At 38.7% G+C, this 17,903-nt stretch overlaps 1 protein-coding gene across 2 annotated transcripts in view; it reads left to right on the top strand.

Moving 5' to 3' along the window:
* The window catches only part of TENT4B (terminal nucleotidyltransferase 4B), a 58,531-nt gene extending 55,347 nt beyond the window's left edge, over positions 1–3,184 (top strand). For both annotated transcript variants that reach the window (XM_049864049.1, XM_049864047.1), the window contains exon 12: positions 140–3,184. In XM_049864049.1, the coding sequence (XP_049720006.1) occupies positions 140–316 (177 nt within the window). In that variant the 3' untranslated portion in view covers positions 317–3,184. The remainder of the gene's footprint in view (positions 1–139) is intronic.
* Positions 3,185–17,903: the final 14,719 nt, after the last annotated feature.

The following is a 17,903-nucleotide window of genomic DNA, read 5'->3' as shown; positions in this document are numbered from 1 at the left end:
GACAGATCAGTGGTCAGTACAGGAACTTCCTGGCCAGCATATTCCTAGTTTTGAAAGCTCTCCCTGAATTCAGGTCTTGGAAGAGTACTTTGTTTCGTCTGCCATACTGATGTTTTTTTGACCGCTTTCCTTTCTGCAGCATGGATCAGCAAGGCTCTTTCGTTCTTCCAGCAAAGGCTTCCAAGGTACAACTCAAACCAGCCATGGTTCCTTGATGACAAACAAACAGCATCAAGGCAAATCAAATAATCAGTATTACCATGGCAAAAAGAGGAAACACAAGCGGGATGCCCCCCTCTCAGACCTTTGCAGATAGTCGGCATTGTACGAGGGACTGTCGTCTGTGTGCAGTGATCTCATGCTCAGGACAGTTGGATAGGGACTCCTGGGAGACTTTCGGGAGCCTTACGCTGTTCAGACGTTGATTTAGCAACTGCGTTTTTTCCCAGCTCGCCACAGAATGGATCATGAAGTCTGACAACTACAAAAGCAAAAAGCAAGCAAAAAAGGGGGGAAAAAAAAGGCTGCTCATGTGATAAGTCATATGCTACAACAGGGTCATTTTAAGATTTAAAGCTTGAATGTAAAATAAATATATTTCTCATTGGCTTTAAGCAGAGTTATAGGGAATAGTATTCAGTGTGGGTGACAGAAACAAAGAACAGTTTCAGAGAGTGGGGTGGGGAAGGACGACGAAGATACCGCACAGGGAGTCCGGAGTCCAACGGGGAAAGTGATCTGTGCATGTTTTTGTTTTTGTTTTGTTTTGTTTTTTAAATATTTTGCATATATTTACCATTTTATTGTGTGTATATATAGAAGACCATATAGGAAATTGATATTTGTAATAGTGGATTTGTTAATACTTTTTACATAACATTACTGTTTAAATTGTAAACAGATTTTTCTCAGGATTAGTTTGAAAAATAATCTGAATTGTCATCTTAACATCCATATATAAGGAAATGATTAGTTCTATGACTCAGTTTGTTTCCTCAGCGTTGGAATGACTTAATAGAAAACCTCGTACTGCAAAAATTTTTCCTCTCTAAAGAAAAGGTTTATGGTGGCAAATGACGTTTATTTTATTTTGTAAAAAAAGGTGTCCTATGTACCTTTGTGCAAACACTGACAACCCCCTGTCATCTCTAGGAATTAACTTGCCCCTGTCTCCTCCAGTGCTGTCGCCCTGGGCAGTGGGCAGTCACATGACTTTGTGTTCCTTTCCTTTGCAGTCTTTTTTTTTTTTTTCCTTCCTAATAGGGGGGAAAAAAAAAAAACCCAAGTCTCGTCCAGTCCCTGTTGCAGTGAGGCCTCCGCCCCCCCAGATATGTGCATGCCGGCTGCTCTGGCCTGTCTGCTGCCTGTGCTGTTTGCCTCATCTTAGTCCTCTTTAAAGTCACGCGTAACTGCTGTGGGAGAGAATAACTGTAAACAGCTTTAATTAAATCATACTTACAAAAAACTATTTTCTTATACTCCACTTTATGTTTTTGGTATTGTTTATCTTTAAAAATTAAATGGTCTTTGATAATGGATCTATTTTGTATTGCCTTATTAAGACCGAATACTTCTTGTCATCCCATTCTTGACCCTCTCCTTTCATGGAATTGTTATCTTGAATTAAAACTTTTTTAAACATTGACTTGTTTCAATCATACTGTAAATTTTGGTCGTGACCAGCTTTGAGTGCAAATGAGATCTGTAATTCTGTTATTCATCATATGTTGAGTTTGAAACTCAGTTGGGAATATTTGATAGAATAGAATAGAAGTGACATTTCTGAAAATGCTTTCTTTTCAAGGTGAAAGCTCTTATGTTTAGCATCAGCGTGTGTGGCTCTGTTAAATGCAGCCATTTCTGAGATAAAATTAATATATATATACACACATACACATATATTTATTTTACTATTGGCTTTTAGAAATTTCTTTTATATGCATTTATGAAATAATAAGACCAATCAGACCATTTATGGACACTTAGTGGAACTTTTTATTAAATAATGTTAAAGTAAGACCAAAACTGATGTCATCATTGAAATTAACATTTTCATTACGTTCGTATTTTAATTCACAAAAAATGTGTCCCAGAACTGGAAACTCATAATACTCATGTAAACTGTGGGAGATTTTAAATGTGATGTTATTTTGACAATGTTTTAAATTTTGGAGTCACATTTTATTCTGATCAGAATTTTTATCAAGATGTTGAGCTTTTGTTTTTCGAACCTAGTTTGTCATAACATTGTGCATAATCACAGTATTTATTTCCTAGGACTGTTGTGAATGTGTAGACTTATGTTTACTGCTAAGGGAACAATTATTTATAAAATAATATTAAATCCAGTATTAGCTGCCTATTTCAGACACTTAATACTTGCAGAGATCCATGTTACATTGACCACACTGAAGTTTTTTTTAAGAATCACCCTCATTGTTGAAAGTAAATGTAATCTTAGGGGGCAGATATTAGTGTTCCAATAAGCATGTGATTATATTAAGGTGGTGGTAGCGGGAAGATAATCTTGATTCCATTGGGAATCTTAGGTTTTCGTAAATTTATTGGGAAAATAGTTTTTCCTGTACTGCTGAAGTTTCTTTTTGGTAAACAGTATCTTTCTAAAAGAAAAAGCATGAAGGAGAAATTGAGGTGTGTACATTTCCTCAAATGACCAGCATTGTATTCGTGAATACTGTGTATCTTGCGATGAACAGTGTGGAAGCTGTTCGTTTTTCAATCTGAAGTAAAATACTTTCAAGAACTTTTAGTTTGCCTGCTCATTTGTTTTGTACATTTCATCTCTGTATTTGACTCCTGTCTTATTTCTTTTTTGAGTTTCAATACTTTCTCTAAAGCTTTTGTGACTATATCAGAAACGTTTCATTTAGCTATTGCAGTCCATCCACATCCATGAATCATGACCTTCCTTTGCCAGTACTTGGAGGACAGGGTTTACACATTCTGCCTCACTGTGTGACATTTCTTTGGCAGTGATGTATCTGTACCTGGTCAGGGTCAAAGCACTTTAAAAAGTAATTAAAAAAAAAAATTACTGGTTTTTAGAGGTGCTGATGGATCAAAGAGGTGTCAGCACAAAACGTGAATGGTTATATTTTGATGATAAAATGTAAATGCCTTTTTTCCCCTCCAGTTTTAAGGTGTTGATGAAGGTGCCTGGTTTTTTAGTGTCTTTGTTTTGTTTGGAGATGTTGCATTTGGTTTTCAAATCTAGCTCTGATCTATGAGATCTACTGTTTTTATATATAGTTGCCCTCCCATCTGTTCAACAGTTGATCATATATTTTTTGCCCTATTTTGAGTGTGTTTTACCTTTGCTTGCATTTCGAGCCTCTCATTAATATTTGGTTACCTGTTTTGGCTCTAGATACTCCTGAATAAAGTTTTCACAGAGTAAAACACAGGCAGTAGGGAGAAACGTTACTTGTCTTTTCCCTGTGGAGTCTCCTCTTTCCGTGTGTTTTCTTCTTATTCCCTCCCCCATGTCATGGTAAGTGTGAGTTGTGTTTGCCATAACCTGTGGAGTAGTGTTCAAGGTTTCCAGAAATGCAGGCGGGTCAGAAGAGAGCGTGGCTCCTGTGAACTGCAGGACCCTGTTGTGGTGACATGTGTTCATTGCAGAGACCTCCCCAATGACTAGAATGTAGTTGTCAAGGTTGCTCTTTAGAAATCATCATTATCTGGTATTATTGATGGTTTGCCGATATTTTTATCATTCATGAGTACATCTCAATTTTATTTTAATATTGATTTATAATTTGAAACTGATCAATTCCTTCAGCTATAACATGCTGTTGATTTATTTTTTAGTGTTTCAGTCACTAACTAGGAATGTTCATAGGGACTTGGTCGCTTCTCAATTAACTTCTCAAAATTCAGTGGTAAACTATAAAAAAAAATTCCCAACTTTGCTGTGATATAAATATTGAAATGTTAAAATTAACGATCAAAAGATTTGTTCTTATCCATTAGTTCTTACTCGCCCAGCTCATTAAGTTGTCTTAATTAGTGGAAAGCAACGTCTCACGAAGTATTTTATGAGCAACGTATTCTATAAATGGCTCTATTAAATTTAATTGAATAAAAAGTTATATTTAATAGTCACTCTTTTTAGTAATTCTCATCAGTGACATAGCTGATCTAGTGAAATATTTAGAAAATGATACAGCATTCAAGTGGGGACAAAGATTTGTGTCAGTAATTCCTTGGAGGTGTTGTCTTCACCTTGCCAGAGATTCTAAACTTGAAGACTTTAGCTAGCTTGCCATTTTGTGAAAACACGTATGGATGGAATAACTGTTAGAGAACAAATTCTAATATGCTACTTGATATTTAACGTACATATTTAAGAAATAAGCCAGATGTTACTATGGAAATTATTGGCATGGCTCACAAACTCGGCATAGCCCAGAAGCCTTTTTCTTGACCACCTTGTGAGCTGCCTTGACTTCACATTTTAAGCAACAATTTTTTTTCATCAAAGAGAATGAGCTAAAGAAATGTATAAATTGACTTGATAAAATTATTTATCAGAAAAATTGTTTATGAGGTCTGCTGATTTGTTTGATATCCAGAATTAAATATTTATTTAAGGAAGTTTTTAGTTAATAAAGTGATAATGTTTGTTTTACTCTATCTCAGGTTTTTGTTTTTTTCAGCCTTTGCCTTTTATATTTTCTGATTAAGTATGTGCCTTACTAAGTTTAACCTAGTTTATAATAGTCTACTAGCCTGAAAGATGGGCAAACCAGGGTGATGAAGATAGCAGGTCTCCTTGGGTTATTATTAGCTTGAGTTATCTCCTGAATTTACTGAGAGACATTTTAGCCGTATCGATACCAATAGGTGATAGTGTGGAAATCAGGTATTCTCCTAATTTGCATATTTTGGTGAAAGCTTTTGTTGGTATTTGTACATCACCTTTATTTTTACGTTTTAACTTAAGTCCTTTAGTTCCGAGGCCTGGATACTTTTCATTGCATCAGCTGTCATGTGGCCTGATGATAGCAGGGAAGGTCTCCACTGAGGACACAGTTTAGCCGAATTATTTAGGAGTGTTGTTTTATCTTAAAGATACTAAAAGCCCCCCAAAACTAAACCCATTTCCGTCAAGTCGATTCTGATTCATAGTGACCCTGTTAAAGATACTACAGAAACAAAATGCATACAGCTCAAGTGAGAAAGATTCTGAAGTAAAAAAGCTGGCCATTACCTGAATGGTGGAGTGGGTAGATAAGGGAGAAGAGGGGAAGGCGAGGAGAAGCAGCCGCAGAAGCTGGTACTTGCCTTTTATCGTTAGCTAGCCCGAGCTTTTAAAGACAATGAGGCTATTGGTTATCAGGCATATTCTTTGAGTTTAAATTTATCTTCACCTTTCAGTTTGGGTTATGCGCAGTTGAGCTATTCCTTAAGATAATTTCATTATTTTGCACTTAGTTGAAATTTGTTATAATGTATCACTTTGTCCCTAAACTTAACCTCTGAATTTTAAGACCTCTCTCTGATTTTTATATATTGAAATTTTCATGAATCACATTTTTTTTTAAAGTTTTTAAAACTCCTGTAATCCTTATATAAACCAAAGGGTTGTTATTACAAGCATCAGCCTTCACACTTTTCTGACTACTAAAAAGCACTGTCTTAACACCCGGTGTTAAAGGGGAAAAGTGAGGGGGCAGCAATTGTAGTTTCTTTCCAGATGTAAAGTGTAAAGGACTGCTGACATAAACATTTTTAGTGGGATATACTATATAGATAGACATGTTTAGAAAGTTTGATGAAACCAGTGTTTGTTTTTAATAACTTTTTCATTTATTTCCCTCTGATTAGCATTGCCTTCTGGGTTAAGAAATGTGGACTCCTGTGAGGTGCTGGAGGTTTGAACCATCCTGAAAGCTTCCCAATCTTGTCTAGTTACTGCTTCAGAGGCACTAAGGAATTTATGAGAAAAAGAGATTTGATACAAACGATTTATGAGATCTCGACAGTTCCTGAGGCCTTATAACTGGGCGCCAGTTATGAATATTATGGATGAATTGTGCATCTGGAAGCTTTTTAAAGCTAAAAACAATTTCTTCAAAGATGTCAGTTGTTTGCCTTGAAAATTTTATAAATTGCATTCTTATTCCCTTTTGCCCCCAGTGCTTACCATTCGGTTTTTATTCATGACCTGCAATTCAGTAAAGCCTTTGTGCTTTCATTTATCTTTAAGACGCTGGTGTGAGACTTCGGGTAAAACTTGAATGGCTAGTTCTTTTTTTTTTTTCCTACTAATTTATCCTCCATTTCTGAAGACAGCTCTGGTTAGACCGGTGGGAGATTTTCTTGTGCATAAGCAGCATTTCTGTGAACTGGGTTTTCACCCTTTTTCACGCCAGCAGTGAAGTGGGAGATGCTTTCGGATACTGTTTTCTACTTGGGTCCTAGATAACGATTTCAGTTTGCCTCCCCACAGCCATTCCAAGGCTCATGGAAACTGACTCCCTAGAGTTTGATTATTTGCAAATACCATCCCAGTTTTATCCTTTGCTTTAACGTCAAGGGTTCTGCTCACAGCACTGAGACGTTGGAATTGTTTACCCTAGGTGAGGTTCTGCTCACAGCACTGAGACGTTGGAATTGTTTACCCTAGGTGAGGTGGAGCAACAAGTCACACAGACTGTTAAAACAGGGTAATGAAAATGTTTGCTGCACCAAAAAGAGACAAGCACTGTTCATAACCAAAGTGCAAGCAAAGCATATTTTCAGAATACTATGCCCTCCTTTGGCTTGCATTGGTTGCGCCTGCATGGGACCTGTCTCAATGGTAGTGAAGAAAATGCTGTGTAATATCCAGATAATCACTGGATTTACAAGCTGCAATATGTAGATGACACAACCTTGTTTGCTGAAAATGAAGAGGCCTTGAAGCATTTAACTGATGATCAGACTACAGCCTTCAGTATGGATTGCATCTTAACACAAAGAAAACAAAAATCCTCAACAACTGGACCAATAAGCAGCATCATGATAAATAGAGGAAATATTGGCGTCCTCAAGGACTTCATTTTACTTGGATCCACAATCAATGCCCACGGAAACGGCAGTCAAGAAATCAAACAACGCATTGCATTGGGCAAATCTGCTGCAAGAGACCTCTTTAAAGTGTTAAAAAGCAAAGATGTCACCTTGAGGACTAAGGTGCACCTGACCTAAACCACGGTATTTTCAATCTCCTCACATGCATGAAAAAGTTAGGCAATGAATAAGGAAAACTGAAGAATTGATACCTTCAAAGTATGCTGTTGGCAAATAATATTGAACACACCATGGGCTGCAGATGAACAAGTCTGTCTTGAAAGAAGTAGAGCCATAATGCTCCTTAGAAGAAAAGATAGATTTCGTCTCACGTACTTCGGACATGTTATCAGGCGAGACCTGTCCCTGGAGAAAGACGTCATGCTTGTTAAAGTAGAGGGTCGGTGAAAAAGAGGAAGACCCTCAATGCGATGGATTGACACAGTGGCTGCAACAATGAGCTCAAATATAGCAACAATTGTAAGGATGGTGCAGGACCAGGCAGTGTTTTGTTTTGTTGTGCGTAGAGTCGCTATGAGTCGGAACTGATTTGACGGCACCTAACGACAACAATCACTGGACTTAGAGTGAAGAGTTAGTTGTTCAGCAGTATGTAGACAACTGACTTGTAAAACCAGCCTGATTTCTTCTGTTCCATTCTGAAACATGTTTTGGATGTTCTCGTTAAAAGAAAAAAAGAAAAGAAAAAAGAAGAGTATAAGCCTTTTAAATAGCATGCCTAAAGTTTCTCAAATGGTAAATTGGAGAATCAGCTGAATATACAGAACAATTTTGTCCGTCTACCCAGACAGTGAGTTTACTTAATTTCACAAGTAGCATATGGATATGTCTTTTGTGGAGAAATGTCGATATTAAGTATCTAAATAAAAAGATACAGTCCCCCTTCACTCCTGATCTCACTTCACTCCTCAGAGCTAGCCAGGTGAATTTTAGAATGCATCCTTCTAGGTTTCATTCTGTGCATTTACATACGTAAATGTAAGTATACACGTATCTGGTTTCCCCTTTAACATAAATGGGATCATACTGTAGTAGTCTACGACTCCCCGCCACAGAGATCTTTCCATAGTGGTACACGTAGAGATCTGTTTCATTCCTTTTCATTATGCTGAGTTTTGCTTGCAAATTGCCATAGTAAAATAACATATCAGATTCCCCAAGGCACTTATAAACAAACTTTCATGAAGTGCTGAGTATTTTTCAGCTTACTGGAATAGGGGTTCTATAAAGCATTGCTGTTTGATGGCACTTTTCTTCTGAACTGAGTTTATTGGGAATGTTTTCCCAGCTTTATATTCTTTTAGGTGAATTTTCATGAGTTGCTTTGATGAATGCTTCATCTTTCGATATTTTCGTTAGCTTAATTCAAACGTGTTTAACAACACGGTCCTCTGAAACTTACTGCCCTACTACTTTTCCTGTATTTTATTTCTGCTTCAGAATTTTTTTTGATCTTAGCAAAACTGATGGAAAAAAAAATCAGTTATGTTAATCATTTACCACAAGTCCCCAAAACTCAATCTTTTTAAGACCCTTCAATAGCTGCGGCATCAGCAACTAAAACTTCCCCTAAAAGTAAGTTATCTGCCTTAAAGTAGAAGGAATCATACCGTGGGCAAAAGGAGGTTACTCTAGTGAGGAAATCCAGTTATTTGGGGCAGAGAAGGCAGAGTTGCCTCGGATATTTTGGGGGAAAAAGAAAAGCAGAGAATGAAAGGTAGCTATGGGAGGTTCCAGATGGTGATCCTTCTTAGGCTCAGGAGCGCTGTTGTTGTCAGGCGCTGTTGTTGTCAGATGCCATCGGAAAAAAAACAAAAACCTATTGTCGTCAGGTCAATTCCGACTCATAACTATCCTATAGGACAGACTAGAACTACCCCATAGGGTTTCCCAGGAGCAACCGGTGGATTTGAATTGCCACCTTTTGGTTAGTCAGATGCTTAACCACTGCACCGTCAGGGCTCCGTCGGGTTGGTTCCAACTCATAGCGACCCTGTGTACAACCGAAACACTGCCTGGTTCTTGTTCCACTGCTGTTCATAAGGTTTTCACTGGCCAATTTTCTCAGAAGTAAGTCTTGAGGACTTTCTTCCTAGTCTGTCTTAGTCTGGCAGCTCTGCCGAAACCGGTCCGCCACGGGTGACCCTGCTGGTATTTGAAATAGTGGTGGCATAGCTTCCAGTGTCATAGCAACGTGCAAGCCACCACAGTACAACAAACTGACAGACGGGTGGTGATTAGGAGCATAGCAATATTGGTTTTTGTTTGTTTTTTAGGCGGTATTTTCCTTGAAGCATCTTAGGCCTTCTTAGGCTCTCATTACATGATGGTAGAATTTCTGCTGTACTTTCTACTCACTGGTGTTCAGAAAAGTCTGTTATCAAATGTTCTATACGTAAAGGTTTAACTCAGCAATGCACCTTCTTTGACTTTTAGGTTGGGAATTTTTTCTAAGTGAAATGCTTTATCTTCTTACTTGTCTAAAAAAAATCCATTAAATGACCCAAAGAAACTAATAATCTATTAAATAATTCATTCGGAAAGTAGCATAAGAGTGTGTGTGTGTGTTTTAAAGCAAGTGACTAAATCTTTTTTGAAAACATGGGATTAAAATTTTTTGTTATTGTTGAAGAGGAGCCCATCCCAAGCACAGATGAGACTAGATAAAAAAAAAAAAAATGTATATATGGTCATGCCAACATTAAAAGGAAAGGCAAGGAGAGGGTTATTAAAAGTATCCAAAGACCTATTTAAATGGCGTGTCAATTCTTAATTTAGTTTACAAACCACTTTTATAGTTAAATCATTCTGGCAGGTAACTTCAGGAATGTGGCTTTGTACGAGCAATGTTTAAAATAGTTGTAGGGTGGATTACACCATGCATCTTTGCTTTTTAAAACCCAGTCAGGGTTCCACGTGTCGGCTGTGATAAGTACTCAAGACAGCGCCACAGGAGGACAGAAGGTAAGCAACAAAGGCAGCACAGGAAAAGCCTGTCTCAAAATAGAGGTGTATGAGGCAGCTGGGCAGGACACAGGAGGGTGGAAGGGTGCTGGGAAACTGGGCTGGGCCTGCCAAGAAAGTGGACAAGGGCAGGTGGATGGGGGCTGGCGGACGGGGGCAGGGCAGCAGTTCTGTCATAGTCCTGCATCCCCTTCCTCCACTTTCCCCCTCTTCCTAGGCAGCCACTTCAAACTTTGGGGGGCAGTGCTTACTTCTAAGTCTTTAAATAATATGCTTCTATTGCCACTTCTTAGTTTTTAATTCTTGAACTTATCTGTTGACTTCCCACAACCCCTGAATTCTTTCTGTGCCCCAGACTCCAAATAGAGTTACGCTGAGTTTTGTTTAACTCAAAGTTAATGTTTATGTTGAGTATCATGAGTGTGTAAATGCTATTCCTCCTACGGAGCTGTGTAATAAAATGGTTCTTTTTCTGCACAACTTTTTTTGTTTTCTCATGGAGTTTGTTGGCTATTTTTTTTCTGATTTTTAAATTGTCCATATACTTCTCTAATTCACCCAAAAACTCTGTCAATTTCCTAAGCCTCTACCAATGCTCAGGTGCATCAGATATCTTCTCAGAAGCATCTCCGGGAGTACAGACCAGCTGTGTCTGGTGCATGGCTGTCCTGGTATCTCCCTTCATCTCCACCCCTCCCGTGTTGCAGCTTGTGTTCTCTGTAGCCCGTATTTCCTTCTTTCTTGATAAAGTCCCTTTTTTCACTGGTACACACCCCCCAGTATCTTCCTGAAAAAGAGCACACATCCCCCAAGACTATGCCCCTCAGACACACTTCAAACTAGGAACTGAACCCACTTCCAGAGATAACCACTAAGCCAAATAATAGGCGGTTTATAAAGTGAGCAATAACGCTGGTGAGGAATGTGTTGCTAGAACATTCAACTATTTGAGACTAAAAGGGTAGCATTTGCTCAAAGGTAAAGTTCAGAAGTCAGGAAGGGGCAGGAAAATTGGGCAAATGGAAATTGGGAACACAGAGTGGAAGTGGGGACAGTGCTGACATACTGAGGGAATTGCAACCAATGTTACAAAAAAAAAAAAAAATCCATGTATAAATTGTTGAATGGGAAACTAATTTGCTCCGTAAACTTTCACCTAAACCACAATAAAATGTTAAAAAAAAAAAAAAAAAGTAGATACAGAAAACAAAAAATTGTACCATCCAGAAATAAATATTATTAATATTTGGGGGTTTGCCCTTCCAAAACACACACACACACACACACACACACATGCACACACGCAGGCAGAAAATGTCTGAAAATGCCTTTGTTCTTTATACTCAATTGATAGTTTAGCTGGATATAGAATTCTGGACTGGAAAACACTTTTCCTTCAAAATTTGAAAACATTGTTTCATCACTCTGAGGTAAGAAGTCTGACGACATTGTGACTTTTTTTTCCTTTTGAAACTTATTTGGAGAAATTTCACTGTTTTATGTGAAATAGGTGGACCTGTTTTCATACATTGTACTGAGCACTTGATGGGGCAAGCTCTTTCCATCTGGCACTACATGTCCTTCAGTTCTGGAAAATCTTGAATTCTTAATTTTATTTCCCTTCCTTCCATTTTCTCTGGCTTTCTTCATTCTCCTTTGCTCCAAATGTGATGGGACCAATAGATACATTTTAGATGGCTGCTCACAAGCTGTTAAGACACCAGGTGCTACTCGCCAAAGTAGGATGTAGAACATTTTATGAACTGTTATCCCAATTGACCTAGATGTTCCCCAAGACCGTGGTCCCCAGCCCTCAGCCCCAGCAACTCTTTCCCTCAAGGTGTTTAGGTATGCGTAGAATGCTTCTATGACTTTGTCTTGGTCAAGCTGTGCTGACTTCCCATATACTGTGTGTTGTCTTTCCCTTCACCAAAGTTAATACTTGTCTACTATCTAGTTAGTGATTTCCCCTCCCCACCCCTGTCCTCCCTCGTTACCATCAAAGATTTTTTTTTTCCTGAGTGTAAACCTTTTCTTGGGTTTTTATAATAGTGGACTCATACAATATTTGCCCTTTTGCAACTGACTTATTTTACTTAGCATAATACCCCCAGATTCATCCGTGTTGTGAGATATTTCACGGATTCATCATTGTTCTGTATCCCTGTGTAGTATTATATTGTGTGTATGCACCATAATTTGTTTATCCATTCGTCTGTTGATGGGCACTTAAGTTGTTTCTATCTTTTTGCTATTGTGAATAATGCTGCATTGAACATGGGTATGTATATGTCTATTTGTATGATGGCTCTTATTTCTCTAGGATATATTCCTAGGAGTGGGATTGTTGGATCATGTGGCATTTGTGTTTCAAGCTTTTTAAGGAGGTGCCATATTTTTTTCCATAGTGGTTGTACCATTTTGCATCCCCACCAGCACTGCATAAGAGTTCCAATCTCCCCACAGCCTCTCCAACATTTTGAATCAGACAATCATGTGGACTACTATGCCAGGAATGACAACTTGAAGAGGAACAACGTTGCATTCATCGTCGAAAAGAACATTTCAAGATCTATGCTGAAGTACAATGCTGTCAGTGATAGGATAATGTCCATATGCCTACAAGGAAGACCCGTTAGTACAACTATTATTCAAATATATACACCACTAAAGCTAAAGATGAAGAAATTGAAGATTATTACCAGTTTCTGCAATCTGAAATTGGTCAAACGTGCAATCAGGATGCATTGATAATTACTGGTGATTAGAGTGCAAAAGTTGGAAACAAAGAAGGCTTGGTAGTTGGAAAATATGGCCTTGGTGATAGAAATGATGCTGGAGATTGCGTGATTGAATTTTGCAAGACCAATGACTTCTTCATTGCAAATACCTTTTTTCCTCAACATAAGTCCACGGGAGCCAAAGTACGACCTTGAAGTATATCCCACCTGAATTTAGAGACCATCTCAAGAATAGATCTGACACATTGAATGCTAAAGACCGAAGACCAGATGAGTTGTGAAATGACATCAAGGACATCATACATGAGGAAAGCAAAACGTAGTTAAAAAGACAGGAAAGAAAGAAAAGACCAAAATGGATGTCAGAAGAGACTCTGAAACTTGCTCTTGAACGTCATGTAGCTAAAGCAAAAGGAAGAAATGATGAAGTAAGAGAGCTAAATTGAAGATTTCAAAGGGCAGCTCAAGAAGCCAAAGAAAACTATTATGAGGACATATGCAAAGAGCTGGAGATAGAAAACCAAAAGGGAAGAACATGCTCGGCATTTCTCAAGCTGCAAGAGCTGAAGAAAAAATTCGAGCCTCAAATTGCAATAGGAATCCCTGGTAGCATAGTGGTTAAGTGCTACGGCTGCTAACCAAAAGGTCAGCAATTCAAACCCACCAGGTGCTCCTTGGAAACTATGGGGCGGTTCTATTCTGACCTATAGGGTCGCTGTGAGTTGGAATTGACGCTACAGCAAAGGTTTTTTTGTTTGGTTTTTTTTTTTTTTTTTTGAGTTGCAATATTGAAGGGTTCTACAGGGAAAATATTAAATGACTTGGGAAGCATCAAAGAACGTGGAAAACATACACAGAGTCACTATACCAAAAATAATTGGTGATATTCAACCATTTCGAGAGGTAGCATATGATCAGGAGCCAATGGTACCAAAGGAAGAAGTCCAAGTTGCACTGAAGGCATTGGCAAAAAACAAGCCTCCAGAAATTGACAGAATACCAGTTGAGATGTTTCAACAAAGAGATGCAGCCCTGGAAGTGCTCACTCATTTATGCCAAGAAATTTGGAAGACAGCTACCTGGCCAACCGACTGGAAGAGATCCATATTTATGCCTATTCTCAAGAAAGGTGATCCAACCAAATGCAGAAATTATTGAACAATAGCATTAATATCACACGCAAGCAAAACTTTGCTGAATATCATTCAAAAGCGGCTGCAGCAGTACAGCGACAGGGAACTGCCAGAAATTCAAGCTGGATTTAGAAGAAGATGCAGTACCAGGGATATCATTGCTGATGTCAGATGGATCCTGGCTGAAAGCAGAGAATACCAGAAAGTTGTTTACCTGTGTTTTATTGACTATGCTAAGGCATTTGACTGTGTGGATCATAACAAATTATGGATAATGTTGCAGAGAATGGGAATTCTGGAACACTTAATTGTGCTCATGAGGAATCTGTACATGGATCAAGAGGAAGTCCTTCAAACAGAACAGGGGGATACTGCCTGCTTTAAAGTCAGGAAAGGGTTGTATCATTTCACCATACTTATTCAATCTGTATGCTGAGCAAATAATCTGAGAAGCCAGACTATATGAAGAACGGGGCATCAGGATTGGAGGGAGAATCATTAACAACCTGTGTTATGCAGAAGATACAGCCTTCCTTGCTGGAAGTGAAGAGGACTTGATGCAGTTATTGATGAAGATCAAAGACCACAGCCTTCAGTATGGATTATACTTCAACATAAAACAAAAATCCTCACAACCCGGACCAATAACCAACATCATGATAAACGGAGAAGAGATTGAAGTTGTCAAGGATTTCATTTTACTTGGACCCACAAGCAACACCCATGGAAGCAGAAGTCAAGAAATCAAGACACATTGCATTGGGCAAATCTGCTGCAAAAGACCTCTTTAAATTTTTCAAAAGCAAAGAAATCACCTTGAGGACTCAGGTGTGCCTGACCCAAGCCATGGTATTTTCAAACGCCTCATATGCATGTGAAAGCTGGACAATGAATAAGGAAGACTGAAGAAGAACTGATGCCTTTGAATTGTGATGTTGGCGAAGAATATTGAATATACTGTGGACTGCCAGAAGAAAGAACAAATCTGTCTTGGAAGAAATACAACCAGAAAGCTCCTTAGAAGCAAGGATGGTGAGACTACGTCTCACATACTTTGGACATGTTATCAGGAGGGATCAGTCCCTGGAGAAGGACATCAAGCTTGGGAAGGTACAGGGTCAGCAAAGAAGAGGAAGACCCTCAACGAGATGAATTGACACAGTGGCTGCAACAATGCGCTCAAGCATAGCAATAATTGTGAGGATGGGGCAGGACCGGGCAGTGTTTCCTTCTGTTGTGCATGGGGTCGCTATCATTTGGAACTGACTCGATGGCACCTAACGACAACAACAACAGCTAATGATCACCACCATTTCCTCATGTATCGGTTAACTGTCTGAATGTCTTCTTTGGATATCCTATGCCCATTTTTAAATTGGATTATTTGTCTTTTTGTTGTTGACGTGTTGAAGTTTTTTATAGATTTTAGAGATTAGACCTTTGTCAGATATGTCATAGCCCAAAACTTTTTCCCATTCTGTAGATTCTCTTTGTAGTCTTTTGGTGGAATCTTTTGATGACAGTGTTTAATTTTTAGGAGCTTGCAGATATCTAGTTTCTCTTCTGTTGCTTATGCATTGTTAGTTATAGTTCATATTCTATAATGCCATGTGTTAGAGCCCCTAGCATTGTCCCCCACCTCGTGTCTGTCAATCTGTCATACTGTGGTGGCTTGCATGTTGCTGTGATACTGGAAGTTTGCTGCTAGTGTTTCAAATACGAGCAGGGTCACTCTTGGAGGACAAGTTTCAGCAGAGCTCCCAGAGTAAGACAGACTAGGAAGAAGGACTTGGGCGAAGGACTTGGTGGTCTACTTCTGAAAAATTTGGCCAGTAAAAAACCTTATGAATAACGGTAGAACATTAACTGACCTAGTGCCAGAAAATGAGCCCTTCAGGTTGGAAGGCACTCAAAATACAACTAGGGAAGAGCTGCTTCCTCAAAGTAAAGTTGACCTTAATGGCGTGAATGCAATAAAGCTTTCCGGATCTTCATTTACTGATGTGGCATGATTCAAAATGAGAAGAAACAGCTGCACACATCCATTAATAATCAGAACAAAGTATGACTCTAGGAAAATTGGAAGTCATCAAAAATGAAATAGACCTCGCCAGATGGAATGCATAGGAATCAAATTGACTACAACTGTGGAAAGAGACAATGCAAAAGCTCAATATCATCAGTCAGAACAAGGCCAGGGGCCAATTGTGGAACAGATCATCAGTTGCTCATATGCAAGTTCAAGGTGAAACTGAAGAAAATTAGAACAAGTCCATGAGAACTAAAGTACAACCTTGAATATATCCCACCTGAATTTAGAGATCATATCAAGAATAGATTTGTTACATTGAACACTAATTACTGAAGCTCAAACCAGTTGTGGAATGACATCAAGGACATCATACACGAAGAAAGTAAGAGGTCATTAAAAAGACAGGAAAAAAAGAAAAGACCAAAATGGATGTCAGAAGAGACTGTGAAACTTGCTCTTGAATGTCCAGTAGCTAAAGCAAAAGGAAGAAATGATGGATTCAAAGAGCTGAAAGGAAGATTTCAAAGGATGGCTCAAGAAGACTAAGTAGAGTATTATAATGACATGTGCAAAGACCTGAAGATAGGAAAACAAAAGGGAAGAACATGCTCAGCATTCCTCAAGCTGAAAGAACTGAAGAAAAAATTCAAGCCTCATGTTGCAATATTGAAGGATTCTATGGGGAAAACATTAAACAACGCAGGAAGCATCAAAAGAAGATGGAAAGAATATACAGAGTCACTATACCAAAAAGAATTGGTTGACATTCATCCATTTCAGGAGGTGGCACATGATAAGGAACAAACAATACTGAAGGAAGAAGTCCAAGCTGCACTGAAGGCATTGGCGAAAAACAAGGCTCTGGGAATTGATGGAGTACCAATTGAAAAGTTTTAACAAATGGATGCAGTGCTGGAAGTGCTCACTCATCCATGCTAAGAAATTTGGAAGACAGCTACTTAGCCGACCGCCTGGAAGAGAAACACATTTATGCCTATTCCCAAGAAAGATGATCCAATTGAACGTGGAAATTTGCAAACGATATCATTAATATCACATGCAAGTAAAATTCTGCTGAATATCATTCAAAAACAGTTGCAGCAGTATAGCAACAGGGAACTGCCAGAAATTCAAGCCGGATTCAGAAGAGGATGTGGAACCAGGGATATCACTGCTGATGTCAGATGGATCCTGGCAGAGAGCTGAGAATACCAGAATACCAGAAAGATGTTTGCTTGTGTTTTATTGACTAGGCAAAATTGTGCAGATCACAACAAATTATGGATAACACTGCGAAGAATGGAAATTTCAGAACACTTAATTGTGCTCATGCAGAACCTGTACATAGACCAAGAAGCAGTAGTTTGAATGGAACAGGGTATACTGTGTGGTTTAAAGTCAGAAGAGGTATGCATTAGAGTTGTATCCTTTCACGATACTTTTTCAATCTGTATGCTGGGCAAATACTCCGAGAACCTGGACTATATGAAGAACAGGGCATCAGAATTGCAGGATGAATCATTAACAGCCTGCATTATACAGATGACACAATCTTGTTTGCTGAAAGTGAAGAGGCCTTAAAGCACGTTTTGATGAAGCTCACAGACCACAGCCTTCAGTTTGGATTACATCTCAACATAAAGAAAACAAAAATCCTCACAACTGCACCAATAAGCAACATCGTAATAAACGAAGAGAAGATTGAAATTGCCAAGGATTTCATTTTACTTGCATCCACAATTAGCACTCATGGAAGCAACAGTCAAGAAACCAAAAGACACATTGCATTGGGCAAATAGGCTGCAAAAGACCTCTTTAAATTGTTGAAAAGCAAAGATGTCACCTTGAAGGCTAAGGTGCACCTAGTGTTTTCAGTCGCCTCATATGCATCTGAAAGCTGGACATTGAATAAGGAAGCCTGAAGAAGAATTGATG

This window comes from Elephas maximus, chromosome 21, assembly GCF_024166365.1.
Source record: "Elephas maximus indicus isolate mEleMax1 chromosome 21, mEleMax1 primary haplotype, whole genome shotgun sequence".
NCBI lineage: Eukaryota > Metazoa > Chordata > Mammalia > Proboscidea > Elephantidae > Elephas > Elephas maximus.
The sequence above is the reverse complement of the archived record's forward strand: the minus strand, read 5'-3'. Positions and strand labels throughout refer to the sequence as shown.